Genomic DNA, 20,925 nt, shown 5'->3' with positions numbered 1-20,925 from the left:
AATTTTTAAAAACTTATAAAAGTGAGGTTAGATAAGAGTATGTTTGAAATTTAAAGATAGTAAAAGAAAATGGTAAGATTATGTGAAGAAAATAATGTGTGGTGATGTGTGTGATGAGTAATAAAGGATGATGATGATGGGGTCCATCTCCTACCCAATACCAACCTGGCATTGTTTGTCAGCACACAAAAACACCAAATGAATAGAAAATCATTCACATAAAAGAGTGATAGATAAGTGCTTATGCTTTACTTTTACTTATAAACCCACACTCACACTCTCTTCTCTTCTTCACTCTTCACACTCTTTCTTTCTGTTTTTTCTTTCTTCAAATTACAAGCTAATGAAGAACCTTCTCTTCCTTTTTCCCTTTCTCTTTCTCCTCCTCTCCTCCGCCGCCAGCGCCGCCCACAACATCACGCGCATCCTCGAGAAACACCCAGGCTTCTCCACCTTCAACCACTACCTCTCCGCCACCCACCTCGCCGACGAGATAAACCGCCGCCAGACCATCACCGTCCTCGCCATCGACAATGGCGCCATGAACTCCCTCCTGGACAAGCACCTCTCCCTCCCCACTCTCAAAAACGTCCTCTCCCTCCACGTCCTCGTCGACTACTTCGGCGCCAAGAAGCTCCACCAGATCAACAACAGCACCACCCTCGTCTCCTCCATGTTCCAGGCCACCGGAGCCGCCGCCGGCACCTCCGGCTACGTCAACATCACCAACCTCAAGGGCGGCAAGGTGGGCTTCGCCGCCGAAGACAACGACGGCTCCCTCCACTCCTTCTACGTCAAATCCGTCCAAGAATTCCCCTACTACATCTCCGTCCTCCAAATCAGCAACCCCATCAGCTCCGCCGACGCCGAAGCCCCCACCGCCGCACCCTCCGCCATCGACCTCATCTCCATCATGTCCAAACAAGGCTGCAAGGCCTTCGCCGACCTCTTGCGAGGCTCCAAAGCGCTTCCCTCCTTCAAGGAAAGCATCGACGGCGGCTTAACCGTTTTCTGCCCCACCGACAGCGCCGTCAACGGCTTCGCCCCCAAATACAAAAACCTCACCGACTCCCAAAAAGTTTCCCTTTTGTTATACCACGGCGTCCCCGTTTACCAGTCCCTGCAGATGCTCAAATCCAGCAACGGCATTATCAACACTCTCGCCACAGAGGGAGCCAACAAGTACGATTTCACCGTGCAGAACGACGGCGAAGACGTGAGCTTGAAGACGAAGGTTAACACTGTGAGTATCATAGGCACCCTCATAGATCAAGACCCTTTTGTTGCCTACAAGATCAACAAAGTGTTGATGCCCAGAGAGTTGTTCAAGGCCTCCGACGTGGACGAAGCACCCGCAGAGTCACCAAAGCCTCCGAAGAAGAAGACCAAGAAGGGGGGGCAAGGTTCCTCCGCCGCCGATGCTCCCGCCGACGGACCCGCCTCGGATTCCGACGATCAGAGAGCCGCCGATGAAGACAGCAATGGGGTAAGTGGATTGCACGACGTGAGATTGGTGGCGTTGTTGAGTGTGGTGATTGGATTTTTGAGTCTATGAGAATGATTACACATTCATGATGAACTTCCATGGAGTGTCGGCAGTGTACACAGCTGTGGTCAACCATGATTTCAAAGATTCTTTTTTTTGGTTTTTTTTTTTTATATGTGAACCAAATAAAACAGTGGCACCGACATGTTTGAGGCCATGTGTACCTTTTTTTTTTCGAATCTGGTAGTGTTACAGGTTTTGTATTTATTGTCTGGTTGTTCTTATTTTTATTATTTAATTGGCTTCTTCTTCCTTATTGAGTGTGGGTAGATCTGGTTTGTGCTACCTGCCAGCTGGGATGTGTTCATATAAACAGTTTTACTTTGGTTAGAATTTTAATGTCTTGTTGTATTATTCTACACCCATCTGTTCTATCATATTAGCTTTATCATATCATAATGTATGAGATTCTATCATTATTATTTTTTTAACAACTTCTTTTAGGTTTTTTTAGTTTTTTTCTTGGTTCTAATTCTTTTATGGAAGGTTTGAAAGTTAAACAATTCCGGTATACAACCTGTTATCATGTTATTAAAATAAAAGAGATATTTTCATTATTTTATAAAAAAAATTTAAATTTTGTAAGGAAGTTTGTTCTTTTGTTTTTATTAAATTTCTTTTAGTTTCCTTTTGTTTAACCTATTAACAGCATTTTCCTCTTTATGAATCACACACTTTAATGTTGTATTTGCTATCAGAAGAGGGAATATAAATAAAGAAAAAGTAGGTTAAAAAAGAAATAAATAAATAAATAAAATTAAATATTTCTTTGTTTAACAAATAAAATATAGTAAAACATTTATTATATAATTTGATTTAATTAACTAAAATTAAGAAGGAGAAACCTTTACATAAATAAAAATATATGGAAATAATATAATAATACCACATATTATTTCTCCTCCCTTATCTGTGGAATTAAATCTTAAGTAACTACACTTCAAAATATGAGCTTTTTAACTTCTTTTTTCCTTGTATGTGCATAGATTTTTTAATTACAAGTTTTCATTTCCCAAACACTGTAAGATTTCTTTCAAAAATTAATTTATGTTTTTAATGTTGCATTTATATTTTCTTAATTAAAAATCCACAATACCATATTTTCTTCTTTATAATTTAATTCATTGATTTTTTTAGTTATTGAATTGGTTTTGTTCTACATAAAAAAAACAGTAACTCTTTCAGGATAGGATAATTGTAAAAAAATGTTGTTAGTTAATATTTATCAGTGAATCAAAACCTACTTTATGATGGTAAGAGAAATAGCAAACTTGTTAAAACTATAAAAAAAAGTAACTAATGACATTGGAGACATCTTTAGCTGCTTGAACAACTACTTTTTCTTCAGCAGAACACCAGAATGAAACCAATTAAGTCATGAATTCACCACAAGCAAACAATTTTACTTCCTCATTACACATAGCTTTTCCAGGAACATTTTGCATCTCAATCATTAATATATCTTTTACTTAAAAGACTGATAGAAAAACATAATTGAAAATGTACTATTGCAGTTATTAATTATACAATGGCAGGGGATCCGTATTCTGTGCAGCTACCAACAGACACGGATTCTCTATAATCACAACAGTGACTACTTCAAATCTTAACCATAAAAGACAGTTTTTAAATGCAGAGAATCGCCCCCCCATGGCCTCAGACTTTCAGAAAAACTACCTAGTTCTAACAAAAAGTGTCTGTTCATTTTAGCATTTGTCCACACTAATTTTCTACCTTAACACTCTGCATATCGATATGTCTATTGTTGCTGAAGATGGACTAGTGCACACTGATTTCAGTAAAAAGTCTCGCAGGCCCCACTGATTTCAACTTTTACCATGTGATGGTAAAAAAATGAGAAAAAGGTTTGTCAAGTATAGATGAAACATAATACATAATCAATTATGTATTTCACTCTCTAAAACCTTCATACAGAAGGTAAAAGTTACTGTCCAAGACTATGCTCCCAGATTTCAAAAACAAACTCTCTTTGTGTTCCTAAGAGATCACCCCAATAAAATAATTCTGCATGAATATGTTCAGCTTATAACATGTTCGGATTGACAGTCCTCCTCTCAACAAGAAAACATGATATTAAAAAATTAACAAACAGTAAAATGAAACCATATTATTCATTGGGGAGTAAATAAAGTAAGAAGTATGATATATAAACACCTCTTTTTATCAAACATCTAATGAACATCTCTTATTTCTCTCTCTAGATATCTCTCACTATCACATTATGCTTGTATTTATCTGGCTTTTGTCTCTTTATCTGTCTAGGTGTCTACTAGAATTTGGTGTCCACAAATATTTTGCCATATACAAGTATATGTAGAGGAAACTTGCAAGGAAATGTCAAGCCTGCTCCTTTTTGGAAGCTAACAAAAGGCTGGCATCCCGGTTGCTAAAATACAGATAGGATTTTTTGCCAGATGAAGTACAACTACACACGTTAGAAAAACCAGTGTAGTTGCCATCCAACTTTGAAGAGCATATTTTTTCAACAAAGTCAAAGTTCTCATTTCCTTGCACAAAAGGCTGGGCAGCATAATCTTCAATTGGCATCCACTGAATGAAAAAACGAGCCATATTAGAATGTAAACGAACTAGTTTAAAGAAAACTACTGAAATAACAAAAATTTGCAGGTACCAATGTGAAAATAAAGGATTAAATTAGGCTACAAGCTATAAACTTCTTTGTATGTGTTATTTGTTTCAATTCCAGTTCATACATTTTTATTAATAATTACAACTGCCAACACCGTTTTTCTATTTATAAGGAGTTGCAAATGAAATGGTAAAAACGGTATTTGCATATCTTGTTTTCAATTATCAGCAAATTAACAAAGTGAAAGGTGAAATAGTATGGTATTTTGTTTAGTAAACATCAAAGGCTGTCGGCAGAATGAAAATGTATGATCCTTAAAATGACAATTTATCTGAAAATCAGTGAGATTCTCAATTGATGATACCTTCGCTGCCTCAATTTCCGAAGCCTGAATCTGAATGTCAAAGGATAGAGGTTGCAACATGCACACAAAGAACAAATCTGATTTCTCGAAGAATGACTTGTGGCTTTGCCTGATACCAAAGAGATGAATCAAGAACGGTGAACGTGAATGTGTCACATTCAATATTAATCCATATTTCAGAGAGACAAAAAAATATAAACTATATTTATATGCATAGCAGCACGTTTATTACTTGTGAAAAATATGTATATGAGTACTGATATATTAACACTCTCTCGAAAGTAAAAACATACACTTCACACATTAATAAATTAAAATTTTATTAATTTTTATTTTAGTTTTTAATTTAAAAATATTATTACATTATTATAAACAGTGTCAAATGTATGTTTTTTACTCTTCACAATGTCAACAAAACTTTTCTCATGCTATTTTCAATAGAACACTAAGCATAACAACCATCTTCCATGACCCTACATATTAGTTTATGAAGAAAGTGTCGTGGTCTTACCTGAAAGCTAAAACTTCAACAAACTTCGTCTCTATCTGAAGAAAAGAATAAAAACAATTGCATTACACTTGGAAACAATCCAAAAATTATGTAATAATAAATTTCAAGATTTTAGAAAAAGTAGGTATGAATAAGTTATGAGAAAATTAAGAAAACCCAAAAAATTGACAGCAAGAAGGCATTATAAAAGAAACAAATTAAGCAACGATGGGAGGATCTTATGGTATATGATATATTTAGTAAAGCGTGATAATTTATAAATATTAAATAAACATGAATGCTGGTCTTTAAATGTTTATTAAATTATTTTATTCTTATATTTGAAAACAAAGTTTTGTAAGGAAAATAATAATAACTTTTTAAAATGTTGTACATAATTCTTACATATTCAAAAAGCATTTGTCTTATTTAAAAACATAATAAGTGTGGGTTTGCTGTTATTTTGACCAATCTCAAGAGAAATTTAATATTTTTTTTATAAATTCGACATTACAACTTGACATCTCAATTATACTCGATTATACAACTTAACATCTCAATTATACTCGATTATACAACTTAACATCTCAATTATACTCGTACATCATCAGTTATACGGATAACTCATATAACAACTATTATGACAAAAGTATTATTAAAAACTATATATAATGTGTTTGCTTGCTTACCCCTGTCTCTTCTCTGACTTCTCTAACTGCAGCTTCACAAAAATCCTCACCCTGCAAATTGGATCAAAAGTTCAAAACATATATGAAAAGATAATTTTGAAGTTTAACAATTTGGTCTAAAAGATTTGAATGTACTTCATTAACAACTCCTGTAGGCATCTTCCATACACCTGTGCCTCCGAATACGCCATTTCTTTCCTGAACCACAAGCATCTGTCAAACAAAACAAGATAACTTCACCTGTAACGTTTCGAATTTTTTTAAACAGATTGACAAAATGAGCAATCACACCCCGAAAATAATCTCAAACGGGTGTTCTTCCCACTGGCAGAAAAGCTTGAACTTCAAGTAAAAAAAAATGAAAAAAAAAAAAAGATCACCTCCTTCTCGCTGTTAAAGACAAAAGCACCAATACCCACGCGATGTGAAGCATTTGCAGGAAATGTATCAGGAGTATCTGGAATCCAACGCACAAGCATCAAGTAATCTGCCTCAGCATGGTGATACCTAAATCCAGCCTAAAAAGGGAAAATGGCTTCTTCATTGAGAATTAGGCTTTGCAAATAAAGAAATAATCGAATGCATTTTTTTTTACCTTGACTGCAGAATCAACAAGATTTGAATGCAGTATGGGCAACTTGAGCCAGACCCCTTTTTTTCCCTGCAAAACACGCACTGAACGTAAAAAAAACGTTCTATTGGATTGAAATTTGAAAATGTTATGAATGAATCTACCTGTTGCCTCCAATTGTACATTGAAGCTTCCAATATGGAAGAGAAGAATTTAGGATCCATTGGTTCATGATTCTCCACGTTTACAACAACTCCTCCATATTGATCCTCAACTGCACTAAGCAATTCAACCCTTTCAGCTTCCATTTGGGCGTTGAATGACAGGTGTGATTCTATTCTAATTGTAACCTAAAACTTTCAAGAAATTGTGGTTGCTAACCAAAAAGCTTGAGCTTCAACGATTAGAGGAGCAATTTATAATCTGCGAAAAGGTAACATTTGCATGTCGATTGAAAGTCACAGGTATTCGTCACAAAATTGCCTTAGATTGAAAAACACCCGCGTTGCGTGAGAGCATTGAATAAGCTTTTCAAATCTCTGAATTGTTATGCGGAACGAAACTGTGTAGAAAAATACTAAGTTGAATTGCTCCTTCCTATTTAAGTAAATTAGTTGAAAGACTTTCGGTTATGACTATGAAACATAAAAGTTCATTCTTCAACTACTTTTTTGAAGATTTCTAATATATTTTGGCATTGTTGAAACAGGGGTTAGGAATAGTCAATGAGTACAAATTTTCGCTAAGTTTTAAGGATTTTTATTATTAATGTTTATTTCTTCCGTGTAAATTTCCTTTGTTGCCTATTGAAAAGCATAAACGCGTCTCATCACTATCACAAACTTGACCTGATCCAAAATTGCCAGCCATGTCAATCTTTAATGTTACCATGCAACTGTTTCTGCAACTTGAAACTTTGCATGGCATTAAACAGTCATCGCAAAGCTAAACTAGGGACCAATTTCCATCATACATTTAATAGATTTAATCCTGATTCAGTTACCAAGTTACAAAATATTGTCCTATTGAATGATACGGTACACCTAGTTCTCACCAAGTTCTTCTATGTCATGACTCCTCTTCAGCTTCAGCAGAAGCAATTTCTGAATCCAATTTGTTTATTAATTCCTCGCTTACATGCTTAGAAACAGATATCATATCAAGAATGATGCTTGGATCCAGCCCTACACCTCCTCGTTTGGCTATGCCACAGATGTGCCCTTGCCTATTAACAGAGATGGAAACAGCAGAGCTCATTTGTGATTCCTCTTCTGATGTTGCATCCACAATATAGTGCCTCCCAATCTAGAAAGCAGAGATGGTAAGAAATTATCACAAGTATGGTCAATGTGAGAAGATAGCACATGTTACCTTAGTTAGTGTAACTATGACAGGGACTCCAGATGTGTCAAACTGCAGAAACTCTTCGTCGCTTACATCAACTTCTGGTTGCTCATCATTTGATGCTCCAGCAGCAACTTGGACTCTTGGAATACCTGTATTGCACAAAGCAGCCTAAAAGAACAATAGTTATTATTAGCTGCAAAGGGGTTTTTCCAGTTAATTCTGAAAATATGTTTGCATTCTCTGATTCACAACTCAACATCATGGTATTAAGGAAAGCCATGAGAAAAATCTCCATGGCTGATAGCAATTTGGTCAGTGATATTTATTATAAAGATTCAAGAAAACAGCTAGTAAAAGGATATTTTTAACTTTGGCTTAATGAAACAACTAGATAAAAGACTAAAAGTTTCAGGTATCTAACTTTTAACCGTTTCTTATATAAGTCTTTTCAAACAGCCCACATGGCATCAATGGCTAAACTATGGAAATGAACAAGAAAACTTGTGAAGTAAACATTAAAAATTGACAACATCATAAACGGATGATCTCTGCAGTGCTAATTACTATAACCAGAAATCCATCACTGTCATCTTTCCAGCTTTTATGGTATATTAACCTATTTTCGTTTTAGGTTGTACCTTAATGGCAGCAGCTAGGGCATCCAACAAATTTCCATCTGAACTAACAACAAGCCCATCAATGTAGAGATCCCAACAAATTTTTCCTTCAACGACAATAAGTGATGAAAGGTCAATGCCAGCACCTGAGGAAAAATCCATGAGTTCAACAGATATATTAAAAAGAGGCGACAACATGGAAGGAAAAGCATATGGTTGTGAGGATAATCTTCACCCAAGAAGGAAATAGACCTGCTCCACTTTTACCACCCAAGAGACAGTCTTGAAGAGCAATTGACAGTTCTGCTGCCAACTCATCACCCCCTCTACCCTATATGCAAGCCAGAGAAATAATGTACCAAATAGAAAAGTAACTTTGAAACATTAGAAGGAATATATTGAACAAAAATGACAAATAACAGAACAACAATAGCAAACATTATTACTGATGAAAACGTAAAGGTTATTAATCCAAGGCACCATTTAACTATAATTAGAGTTTTTAAGGATCAATTTATTTGGTTTGCTCTCAATGTCAATGATCATGGTACTTAAAGTTGAATGACACGAAAAAAGAAGAGAAGCAAGAAAAGTAATATAGAATACGCAACCTCAAAGGCTGGCTCTGCAGTCGAACTGCAATCAATATATATAGAGGCCTTTCCTTTGTCAGGTTGCAACAAGCTTGGTTTTCCAAGTTCAGCCTGCATTGTGTAGCCAATATATCATGGTTAGTAAAATAACACGTTCAATTTACAAAAATTGTTTATAGTATTAAGCAAAAGGATATTAAAAGTCAAGAAATAAGAGACAAACATTTAACTTTTAACCAACCTTAATACTGGCAATGACATCTGTGGCGCCAATTCTGACTCGAGCAGAACCATTTGCCTGCCAACCACTTAGTTTATCAAACGAACAGATTAAAACTATTTAAAAAGAGAAAAAATTCAATGGTCTGCCAAGGTCAAATCATCATGACAGCCAGCCAAATGTCAACTGATTAAAGTATTACCTGGGGAATCACTCCAGTTTCAACCAGGATTGGTCGATATGCCAATCTCTTTCTACCATCACATCGAAGATCATGAGCAATGCCACCTTGTATGAAATGTTTTTCTCCAAGAGATAAACCCACCATTCCTGCAAAACAAGAGTTATTTTTTGAAACTTTGCAACTACAAGTACAAAGTGGAAACTCTTAAATACTCTGTTATTAAACTATTTCTGTATCAAGCATATTTGTCAAGCCAAGATAGCAGTGTACCACTGCATTACAGTCTAAGTAGTAAGTATATATTTTCTGATTATCCATAAAATTGCTGTTGGGAACAAAATGATCTTATTAATAAAGTTTATCACTTCTCAATTGAAATTCTTAGAACTTGTGTACATCTTAGTAGTATGCTTCCCTCCATGTGGAACAATATATTCTAAAACCATTTAGAATGATTTTCCCAACCTGCCGTTGAGTTACCAAAAGGCAGAAAGTCATTAACTTGAAATAAGGAAACCAATCCTAACTCAAGTATCTCAAATGCTTGTCATCATTGGCTATTTCTTTCACTGATTTGTCCAACACAGTCCCTTTCTATACACAGGCAATAAACTCAACAGCTAAATGTTCTAACGGCTACATTCTACTCAAAGAATTAGGATCAATAGACAAAACACAAATAATAGGTCTATGGCCTTATATTAAAAAAAAACGCAAGGGACCTGAGTTTCGAGAAGCACTAGTATCATATGCCACATCACAAACACTCAAAATAGAGAACAAAAAATTTACAGGACCTGAATTTTCTTCTAAACTTTAATTTTGAATTGGTATTCCTGAAACCAATCATCATAATACTCACAAAGAACTTCAAGACCAAAATGGCCTTCCTAAGTCTAACCTTAGGACCACAATATCCAGATAACAGCAGATATAAGCATTGACAAGGCTATAAACACATGAACCAAAATTAACATCAACGTGGAACCATGTAGCTTATGGTACACAAGCAAGATAAAAATCTTAAACTGAAAAAATTGTTAAAAACCTGAATTTGAACAGGGAAAATGTTAATCAACAGCGTTTATCGCGATTGCTTCACTGGTTTTGAAGCAGAAAATTGGCTCCACAAAACCCCAAACCCTAGACAAGAAAATGCACTAAGCTTTGCAATACCTTCGAGTTTGAAGCACACAATTGGCTCCACAAACACCTAAACACAAAAAAGAGAGTTTGTGTTGTGAGATTTTAGGTGGGTTTCTGAGTCAAATGATACAAAATGCAATTTTGTATCATTTGAAAATTATAAAAACAAAAAGGGTCCAATATTTTGAGAAATTAAAATCAAATTCTACATATTAATGCAACATGTTTTACCCATTAAATAATTAAAATTGAATAAAACATATATTTGTCTTTAGAATATCACTCTCTCTATTTAGAATAACTAAATTATACGAATAATCTTTAAAATAATAAAAATCATGTTATATAATCCCCTAAATTCTGAAAAAAAATCAAAATTATTTCTTTCGAAATATTAATTACTATCAAATGCTATTTTAAAATTTAGCAACTCATAGTATGTGAAACAATTACATGAGTTGAAATTTTTTCATGACTTTGTTTGAAATTGAACGGAAATGATTTCTTTGTATGTTGATGGACCATCTCTTTGAAAACAGCCATACATGTTGAATTGTGTTGTTCTTGCTTGTTTACTTAATCTAACCATCCAATCAATAAACATCAAGTGAAAGTGAAAGAACAGAAAGAGAGAAAACAGTCATAGAATTTTCATTTAATAGTTCTACCTTTTCTGTTTACGTTACGTGAGGAAAATTATTATATCTTTAATATCTAATTATTAATAATATTTGTATAAATTAATTTACTCATAATTTTATATATTATAGATACATTAAATAACTAGTGAGACACAATGAGGTGAAGATTTAGAATAATAAATTGAAGGTTAATGTTTTTAATTTTACTACATGAATATGTAGTAAGTTCTATGTGTTATTTGATATTTGTGGTCTATGGAGTTCGAACACGCCTCTTACATGGTATGTTCGTGTGTTGGACACATATCGACACGGACACTTGCAAAACACTTGTATGACACGTATCAATGAAATGTCTAATTTAAAAAGTATTTATTAAATTTTTAACAATTTTAGTACAGTTCTAACACAATTTTAAAAAGGAGAAATACATTAATTTTTTAAAAAACTCAAACTTATTGTATAATTATAATTATAAAAATAAGGAACAAATCATTTTAAATATAAAAAACATATTTCTGCTAACAAAACATACTTGTGCACATACATATATAAATCGGTGTTTCCGTATCCTACATTTTAAATATTATAGATATTTTTGTCGCCGCTATTGTGTCTATGTTTCATAGTTTGTGGCTAAGTGAGGAACAAGGCAATTAATGAAAAACAGATATGTTTTCCGTTTTGTCGTTAACAACGTTAAGAGGTAGTAGAGTCTTACACGTACCAAAGCAACTGTGTTTTCCGTTTTTGTCCTTAGCACCCAAACTGAAGCAGATGTCAGTTACTTGAACTGTTCCATTTAAAACTTAGAAGCAACAACATGTTACCTTGTCCCTCTTCCATTCTAATTCTGCCTTTCACCATAAACATACCAACACGTTTTTTCTTTCTGCTTCAGAAAAATTATGCTATATGTTGCCAACTTCTAAGGTTTGTTCAACCTCTATTCACTGAAGTCCAGAGATACACAACAGGTACAATCATTTTGATTCCACTGGTTTCAATTTGCTTAACTATTTCTTTCAATTCTACGTGAATATTTGTTACTGCAATACTGTTTTGAGTTTATGCAACACTTTTTTTAATATGATTACTGGTTGCTTCTGATCATTGGTGACTAAAATAAATGATTTCAAACTGAGTTTCATCACAGTATTTGATCTTGCTTTTTGAACTTGATTGGTTCACTTGCCATGATGCATAAGATTAACAAACTTTTTCTTCTTTTCAACCACATAAAATCATGTTCACCAAGTTCATGACCTACTTTATTATGTTTTTTAAACACTTTAATGTGTTTGCAATGATTATGAGATGAACACACCATGATTTTTGGAAGAGCCTATAACTTGACCTTTGAAATTTATATCACTGATACGAGTAGTACAACCTATGAGGCTCAGACACTCTTCTTAAATAGTGTGTCCGTATCGGACACCGACATTCGTAGGATATATATATCGGTGAAATGTCCAATTCAAAAAATATTTTATTGAATTTCTGACAATTCTAGCACGTTCTAACACAATTTTAAATTAGAAAAATACATTAATTTTCTAAAAACTCAAACTTATTGTATAAATTTTTATTGTGATTATAAAAATAAGATACAAATCCTTTTGAACCAGCTAAGAAAAATGTCTTTCTGCTAAAAAAAAATATTGAAACATACTTACACAAATTTTTATTATCAATTTATATAATATATAAATCTGTATCTTGTATCCTACATATTAGAGATTATACATATCTCCATGTTCGTGTAGTATCAGTGTTTGTGCTACATAAAGTACAACACATTCAAATATGGATTTGGCCTTGTCTGCAGAGTTCATAAACTGATTCAGCATGTGTCATTTCTTTTCCTCACTGTTTCCCTGTGTTCAGTGTTTCTTTTTCCTCACTGTTTCCCTGTGTTCAGTGTTTCTTTGTAAGGTGACTTAGACGACAAAAACAATGGCCATGCAAGGTTGTTATTGTCATCATGTGAAGTTGGTAACTGAAAGAAGAACATTAGACAGTCTAAGTTTTTCAGGCTCAGTTTCGGTCAATAAACTGTCAAAGAATACTAGGATAAGAACGTGTGATCCATCAGGGAACAATCAGTTTGCAAAGCTTCTGCTCGTGAGAATGCGTCAGACAGAATTGCCTTTGCCTGCATCAAAGAATGGAGCAGCAAATGGTAGAGAACAGAAAGTGGTTAAAATGGTACGCACAACTGAGCTAGTGAACAGAAAGACTATGTCAGTGAATAAGATGAAGACAGTGAATGGTTCAGCTTCGAAGGTTAATGGGGAAAATCAAGTGAGAAAAAACCTTATGACCAAGACAGTGAAGTCTAGAACTAGAGCTTCTAAAGAACTTCCATCATTGGAAGAGCTAAAGATCTTACCCTCAGATGAAGGTTTCAGTTGGGCCAATGAAAACTACAGCTCTTGGCAGAGGTCTATTGATGTTTGGTCTTTTGTTGCTACTTTAAGAATTCGGATTCTGTTGGACAACTCAAAATGGACATATTTGAGAGGCTTCACAGAAGCAAAACAGGTAGGTTCTGAATTTTGTTAGTTGCCAAAAAAGTAAAATACCATTTTCCATTCTGAGTTGAATTGTAGTCCTAGGTGGTGGAAAAAAGTTACTGTTTTATTTTTATATAATTGGTCTTGGACATGTTTTTGTTTGTGTCTGTATTTCTGTGTTTGTGTCTGTGTTTTACTGAGATTGTTTTTAACATTTGTTCAGAAAAGCAGAAGGCGGAAAACTGCCTCATGGTTAAGGGAGTGTGTATTGCAGCTTGGTCCAACTTTCATTAAACTTGGTCAGTTGTTATCAACAAGGTCAGATCTATTTCCACGTGAATTTGTGGTTGAGCTCGCAAAATTGCAGGTATTCCTGCAGTTCTTTTCAGGCTCATCATTGTAGACATGTCATATTGCTCAGACTTTAATTATCCACTGTCTCTTTATGTAATAAATCTTCCTCTCATTTTCTATATAAAAAGAATTTGTGAGGAAGAGAAAAACAAGCAAGTGAGAAGAGCAATATAAAGATAAATGAAAGAATAGAGATCCACCATAGTGTGAGATTAGAAATCCAAGTGAGAGACTGAAGAAACTTTGTATTTCATCCTTGTTGGGTGAGATTGACTATTATCCTCGAGAGAAACAAATATTGTAATCCTATTTCACAGTGGAGACATTTTCTAAATTATGTTTCGTGGGTTTTATTTCTCAACTAGAGAAGGTTTTCCCACATTAAAATTCTCTCGTTGTCATTATTCTCTTTTATTCTATTTTCTTCTATTTGCTCATTGCTTCTGCAAGTGCTTTGTTTTGTATCTACATTAAAGAGGGAGAATTAGTTATGATTTTCCGAACAAAAGTGCTACATTTTGATGTCAGGTTTGACATTACTATAATAAAGAGTGTTTTTGAAAATTATCTCACTAAATAGATTGAATCTAATAAGATTTATTTATATTTTGGAGTAGTATACAAAGAGTTTTATTTAATAACAGTATAACATTGTACAGGACATGGTTCCTGCCTTCTCTCCAAAGAAAGCAAGAAAATTTATTGAGAGTGAATTGGGAGCTCCCATTGACATGTTATTTAAAGAGTTTGAAGATCGACCAATTGCTGCTGCTAGTCTCGGGCAGGTGTTTGATTCTACTCCTGCAGATTTATATTTTGGTTAAACTAAAAAATTGTCATACACTTCATATTACTCATTTTGATTCGTACATAAAAAATACAAATATCCATTATTATCTCAAACTAGAACGTTTCTTCCATCTTGTAGCTAAACTGATGAGCTTTTAAATTACTGTTGTTATTAATATTGTAACATCAATTTTTGTGCCACATGAGTTTGTAGGTTCATCGTGCTATTCTGCATAATGGAGAAAAAGTAGTGGTCAAAGTTCAAAGGCCAGGTCTGAAGAAGCTTTTTGACATTGATTTGAGTAAGTTGTGGCCATTTTGTTTCTGCCATTAACAACACCTTGAGGTTTTGATTAAGAGGTGGACTTTAAGTCTAACTCAACCTCTAGAGAGTAGCATGATAAGCACAACAAACAATCGTTAGGATAAACTCAAAATGATTTTGATATCAAAGTGGACTTTAGGCCTAATTCAACCTCATAAAACCATCTTATAATGTGAGGTTTGCATCCACTTATATATTATGAAATGTCTTAATCTTTAGTCGATGTGAGATCTCCAACAATGTTACCAACTATCAATAATTAATCCAAAAGCCTGGACTGTTAGGCGCAGACTTTACCGTTTGGTATCAAAGACTTTGATTTCATTGCTTCTACTCGCTTTCAATGTATTCCTAAAAAATTGGTTGAAGTGTAAGTAAACTCTACAAATACTAATCTATTATAATTTTGGTTCTATATATATGATAGATGTGGAATCTGCAACAGTATTTGTTTGACACACTTCTTTGTTTGAAGACACTCTAAGCTGAATAAGGGTATATAAAGTTTAAGGATTACAATTTAGTGAATTATTTTGTTTGTGATTCTCACATGTTTGCTTGCTCTATCCAGAAAACTTAAAGCTGATTGCAGAGTATTTCCAGAGAAATGAAACTTTCGGGGGTCCACTTAGAGATTGGATTGGAATATATGAGGAATGTGCAACGTAAGTAATAAGCGTGCAAGTATACTGTTATGGAGATTTCGTGCAGTAAAGCATATGTTAAACTGTGTTCATTGCATTTCAGTAATTTCACCTTCTATTCATTACTATATCTTCCAATGTTTCCTATAATTTATAGTGTTTCTGTTTGAGAACTCACCTTATAAACCGGTTTTATAAGGTTGAATTAGGTTTAAAGTTCATTTTCTGATATGGTATCAGAATCATCTAGAATTTATCGTTGATCACTCTATCGGATCACTCACTATATAGTCTCAAGTACGATAGTTAAACTTAAAGTTCACTTGTTAATAGTTTCATATTCCATTTTGCAGTATTCTGTATCAAGAAATTGATTATATAAATGAAGGAAAGAATGCTGACAGGTTCCGACGAGATTTTAGAAACATAAAGTGGGTTCGAATTCCTGTAAGTTTCTTGCCTGTGAAAAATTTTAATGTCTAATAATTCTATTTTATTTTTAATTTTGACCACATCTCCATTTCTTTTGTTGTAGTTGGTATATTGGGATTATACTGCCTTAAAGGTGTTGACCATGGAGTATGTACCAGGTTTTCATCTTCACTAATGCATGTTCCCTTGTTTCTCTTTTTATGACATTGGTGTTAAGAGAGTTATGCATGAGAACTTGTTGGATACACGTCAATTAGAGATTAGAACATTTCATAATATCTTATAAGTCGGTTTTATAAAGTTGAGTTAAATTTTATGACAGGTATCAAAATAGACCAGGTGGATACATTAACTTCGCGTGGTTATGATCGATTACGAATCTCTTCACGTGCTACTGAGGCATACCTGATTCAGGTGCACAATCTAATAGTAACATCTGCTATGTTGAATATGGTTTTCTTTTTGGTTACTCTTTCTCTAGAAGATAGGTGTTGCTAGCACTCATGTAACTGAAAACATTGAGTTAATAAACTGTCACTTTGTTTTTGTCTTACAGATATTGAGAACAGGTTTCTTTCATGCGGATCCTCATCCTGGAAATCTTGCAATTGATGTGGACGAAGCAATTATTTATTATGACTTTGGCATGATGGGAGAGATCAAATCTTTTAACCGAGAGAGACTGCTTGAACTTTTCTATGCTATGTATGAAAAGGATGCCAAAAAGGTCTTCATTTTGTACTACCCTTGGATAATTTAAATTTAGAACATTGTTTTTTCCTAAAAACTAACAAGAAATCACAACTTGCTATCATGATAAGCTCTTTTGATAGAGTGTTGATATCCATTTGTTTAATTTTCTGATGACTTTGCCTCAATGGCTTAAAATGACTCTTTCTTGCCTCCACCTAGAAAAGATACTCTGATGCTCAAGTCAGTAAGAACATAAAAATATAGTGATTATAATGTAAAATATGAGTTGGAATTACTCCCTGTGAGTTGTTGTTCTCATGTTGTTGTTATGTCTCAGAGTTGTTCCTCTTGTCTGAGTTCTAATTGTATTTGCTTTGAATACAACTACAAATTTCAATCCAGCTAACCAGTGATTATCTACAGCATAAAGGAATTTGCGATTGGCATAACTTTAACTGAGAAACTTTACTATCCATCTTCACACTTCACAATGATGCAGGTTATGCAACGCCTTATAGAGCTGGGAGCCCTCCAACCTACTGGGGACCTGTCTTCAGTAAGAATGTGAACTACTTGCTGTTCAAATATTCCAATTCTTGTCTTCACACTTGGCTTCATAAATGATAAGTTTGCCTTCCAGGTGAGGAGATCTGTGCAATTTTTCCTTGACCATTTGCAAAGCCAGGCACCAGATCAGCAGCAGACCCTTTCTGCAATTGGGGAGGTTGGTCAACATTGTTATATTTGATCAGTGAATTCATAATATTTTGGCTGTTTGTTTCAATGGAGTGAAACCATGGATATAAGCTGAAGATGGATCATTATTGTTTTTCACTTGGTTACAACAAATTATCTAGAGAATCTTCAGTCCACAAGTTATTATTTATTAAGAACTGTACTATGCCTAACTCAACCTCATAAAACCGACTTATGAGATAAAGTTTGCATCCACTTAAATATTATGAAATCTTACCTCATAAGTCAATTTTAGTTTTATGAGATTGAGTTAGACTTAAAAGTTCATTTCTTAATATTATTCAATGTTTTCTGTGTCAGGATTTATTTGCAATAGCACAAGACCAGCCATTCCGTTTTCCATCTACCTTTGCCTTTGTTCTGAGGGCGTTTTCAACACTTGAAGGTGTGCACTTCCCAAAGAGCTTATTTTCAAAACATCAACTTAAAGTAAGTTTCAGTAATGATTCTTTCATTTTTCTGACAGGTATAGGTTACACACTCAATCCAAATTTCTCCTTTGCAAATATTGCTGCACCCTATGCACAGGTTCAAAGTTCAGATACTCCATGAACAATTATTGTTCTCATACTGCATTAAAATGCAGTGCTCACACTTTCTTCCTACGTTACAGGAACTTTTAGATATAAGGCAAAAACAGATTACTGCGCCACAGCTTGTGGAGGAGATAAGAAAGCAAGCAGATGATGTACCACACCCCTATAGTTTCTTTATAGTTTTTTTTTCTACCATGATTTTACACTTACTGTCTATGAGGCTTAGACAAGCCTCTTAAATGGCGTGTCTGTGTCGGATACGCGTATCGGATACTGACACTCGTAAGATACTCGTAGGACACTTATCCATGAAGTGTCTAATTCAAAAAATATTTGTGAGATTTCTAACAATTCTAGTACGATTTTAACACAATCTTAAAAACGAATACATCAATTTTCTAAGAACTTAAACATATTGTATAAATTTTTATTATGATTATAAAAATACAGAACAAATCATTTTGAATCAGTAATCAAAAACATCTTTCTATTAAAAAAAAACTGAAACATACTTGTACACATAAATCTTTATTGTCAATTTATATCATATTTATATACATATTGTATAAACTATATAATATATAGATATGTGTCTCAGTATCCTACATTTTAAAGATTATACGTATCTTTGTGTTCGTATTTGTGTCCTATCAGTATATGTAGCTTATGACATTGTGCAGTGTGCTTTCACTTGAATTGATATCCCTGGTGCAATGCTTTTAGGCTAGATCCTATACCATGTCAATGCCATACAGAGTCCAAAGAATAGAAGAGTTTACAAAGCAACTTGAAGCAGGGGATCTAAAACTTCGAGTCCGAGTGCTAGAGGTCAGTTTATTCACTTTTTGTTACATTATTTATATAGCTTTTCTCATTCTAAAATGACTTATAGTAGTTTCACACTATCACAAAGTTTTCTCTGGTGTTAACAAAAGGGACTAGAACATAACTTTTATGAACTGTGAGATCATTGAACTTGTTTTGGTAGTCTGAAAGAGCTGCAAGAAAAGCAACAACTCTACAAATGGCAACAATGTATACTGTATTAGGAGGAACTCTGCTAAATCTTGGTATCACTATGAGCAACCAAGGCAATGCAGCTATGGGAAATGGCTCTTTCATTGCTGCAGGTGATTGTGTTATGAAGCTTATTGTGGAATCATGTTCAAATTTCTTCATATGGCTGATAGGTGCAGCATTTGAATGTGCAGGTATTTTTATGACACTGTTTGTGAGATCCATGCAAAGGGTAAAGATGCTTGATAAGTTTGAAGAAATGATATAAAATTGCTTACCATTAAATTCCATTCTTTTAGGCTTGTGTAAACTTCCCCTCGTCTCCATTTTCTTACATGTAAACATTCAGTTTTTTTCTTTTAACTACACAAACGTATTGCAAACTTCACGATATCGGACACACCTCTTAAATGGTGTGTTCGTGTCGGACATAAGTATTGGAAACGATACTCGTACGACACTTGTAAAACATAGATCAGTGAAGTATCAAATTTAAAAAATATTTGTTGGATTTCTAACCATTCTAATACGGTTCTAAGACAATTTAAAAAAAAATACATTAATTTTCTAAACATTCAAATTTACTGTATAAATTTTTATTATGATTATAAAAATAAGGAACAAATCCTTTTGAACCATTCATGAGAAACATTTGCTAAAAAAACTGAAATATACTTATGCACATAAATTTTTATTGTCAATTTATATAATTAATAATTATATAATATATAGATTCGTATATTCGTGTCCTACATTTTAGTAATTATACGTATATTTATGTTTGTGTCCATGTCGTATCCATGTTTATACTACAGAGATGATGATTATGCCAAGCAAATAATTTAATAGCTAAAACAAAAAAATAAATCTCACCAGATCAATTTTGTAAAGTTAACTTAAGTATATTAAGATGATTCTAAAGGTATTTAGAGTTTAATTTTATCAAATTCATTAAAAATGTGTTGAGAAATATATATTGACTATAATATAAAAGTAAATGTAAATATAATTTTACTGTGAGATTGAATTACTCTTAAATTTCACTTTGTTAGTATAATAAATTTATTTATAATTTTTCTTTCAAACCCAATAATCTGATAGAAAAATTCATTTTTAACTAAACAAATTTTGTTTTCATTACAATTCTCACCTATTTCTCCTATGTCGTTTCTAATCCACCTATTACTTGTCTCTTGTGGAAAGAAAAATCAAGAAAAAGACGTATATATGGTTGGCAAATAATATTATTAATTATTTATTGACTTAAGAAACTCCTATTTAATGTAATATACTACATTAAATGACTAATGCATTAATTCTTTATTGACTTAATGCAGAATAATACAGTATTAAGAACTCGTGGTGATATATCTTTTCAATCAAGGCATTTTTATTTATTTTACTTAATTTAATATTTGAGTTGTTCATCATAAGCTTACAGTGCTATGAACACCTTCCAAATAGGGAGAATATGATATAAAAAATTATTACTTTTTTTTGTTAAAAGGAATATTATTTTTGTTTCCTATTTAAAGGTATTATGTAATTCTTGTTTATTAAACATTTTTAACAAAAATACATTCCATTTCTTGGTTCTAATTTATCATATTTTTTTAAAAAAAATCACTTTTATAGTTTAACCACGAATCCTACAATTAGCATAGAGAACTATTAGAGGTAGATTTGGAGAGACTTCGAGAAAACCAAGCTTTAATCGAATGAATACTTTAAAGAATTGCAGTCAAACTTGTTTAGAAAACACGAGCTTAGTTTACCTGCATAAATTTTTTCGATACTCAAATTAGTAAGAGTTAGAAAACTTTTTAAAAATATTTGATGAG

The 20,925-nt window shown here is 33.4% G+C and overlaps 4 protein-coding genes across 7 annotated transcripts; 2 read left to right on the top strand and 2 right to left on the bottom strand.

Moving 5' to 3' along the window:
* Positions 1-210: 210 nt before the first annotated feature.
* Positions 211-1,905, top strand: FLA2 (FASCICLIN-like arabinogalactan 2). The gene has a single exon (XM_068628696.2). It carries the CDS (start codon positions 344-346, stop codon positions 1,553-1,555), a length of 1,212 nt encoding a protein of 403 aa, XP_068484797.1. The 5' UTR covers positions 211-343; the 3' UTR covers positions 1,556-1,905.
* Positions 1,906-3,634: 1,729 nt separating this feature from the next.
* On the bottom strand, positions 3,635-6,991 carry LOC137825889 (nudix hydrolase 2). The gene is made up of 8 exons (XM_068631691.2): positions 6,436-6,991; positions 6,296-6,361; positions 6,081-6,218; positions 5,836-5,913; positions 5,701-5,751; positions 5,033-5,067; positions 4,522-4,630; positions 3,635-4,117 (listed from the first exon to the last, which is right to left on the bottom strand). The coding sequence occupies exons 1-8, from the start codon at positions 6,577-6,579 to the stop codon at positions 3,905-3,907; spliced, it is 834 nt and encodes a 277-aa protein (XP_068487792.1). The 5' UTR covers positions 6,580-6,991; the 3' UTR covers positions 3,635-3,904.
* Positions 6,992-7,077: 86 nt separating this feature from the next.
* Positions 7,078-10,833, bottom strand: LOC137825888 (uncharacterized). Of its 3 annotated transcripts, none has more exons than XR_016514652.1 (8): positions 10,281-10,518; positions 9,251-9,378; positions 9,070-9,126; positions 8,847-8,939; positions 8,471-8,566; positions 8,257-8,381; positions 7,643-7,786; positions 7,078-7,576 (listed from the first exon to the last, which is right to left on the bottom strand). XR_016514652.1 is itself a non-coding variant. In XM_068631688.2 (8 exons), the coding sequence occupies exons 2-8, from the start codon at positions 9,374-9,376 to the stop codon at positions 7,340-7,342; spliced, it is 861 nt and encodes a 286-aa protein (XP_068487789.1). In that variant the 5' UTR covers positions 9,377-9,378; positions 10,281-10,833; the 3' UTR covers positions 7,078-7,339. The 3 variants fall into 3 exon arrangements, 2 of the variants coding, with proteins under 2 accessions (XP_068487789.1, XP_068487790.1); XM_068631688.2 differs by having other exon boundaries at positions 8,488-8,566; positions 10,281-10,833; XM_068631689.2 differs by having other exon boundaries at positions 8,488-8,566; positions 10,409-10,548.
* Positions 10,834-11,758: 925 nt separating this feature from the next.
* LOC137825873 (protein ACTIVITY OF BC1 COMPLEX KINASE 7, chloroplastic) lies at positions 11,759-19,602 on the top strand. 2 transcript variants are annotated; one of them, XR_016514651.1, is made up of 18 exons: positions 11,759-11,996; positions 12,944-13,566; positions 13,762-13,905; positions 14,552-14,677; positions 14,896-14,983; positions 15,578-15,671; positions 16,004-16,097; positions 16,186-16,240; positions 16,405-16,496; positions 16,639-16,809; positions 17,275-17,331; positions 17,416-17,499; positions 17,832-17,916; positions 17,998-18,059; positions 18,145-18,219; positions 18,791-18,895; positions 19,003-19,197; positions 19,279-19,602. XR_016514651.1 is itself a non-coding variant. In XM_068631671.2 (18 exons), exons 2-18 carry the CDS (start codon positions 12,979-12,981, stop codon positions 19,350-19,352), a joined length of 2,136 nt encoding a protein of 711 aa, XP_068487772.1. In that variant the 5' UTR covers positions 11,759-11,996; positions 12,944-12,978; the 3' UTR covers positions 19,353-19,602. The 2 variants fall into 2 exon arrangements, 1 of the variants encoding a protein (XP_068487772.1); XM_068631671.2 differs by having other exon boundaries at positions 19,056-19,197.
* Positions 19,603-20,925: the final 1,323 nt, after the last annotated feature.

This window comes from Phaseolus vulgaris, chromosome 8 (genome assembly GCF_051622355.1).
Source record: "Phaseolus vulgaris cultivar YP4 chromosome 8, ASM5162235v1, whole genome shotgun sequence".
NCBI lineage: Eukaryota > Viridiplantae > Streptophyta > Magnoliopsida > Fabales > Fabaceae > Phaseolus > Phaseolus vulgaris.
Note: the sequence above shows the minus strand (reverse complement) of the source record. Positions and strands in the feature narration are given on the sequence as shown.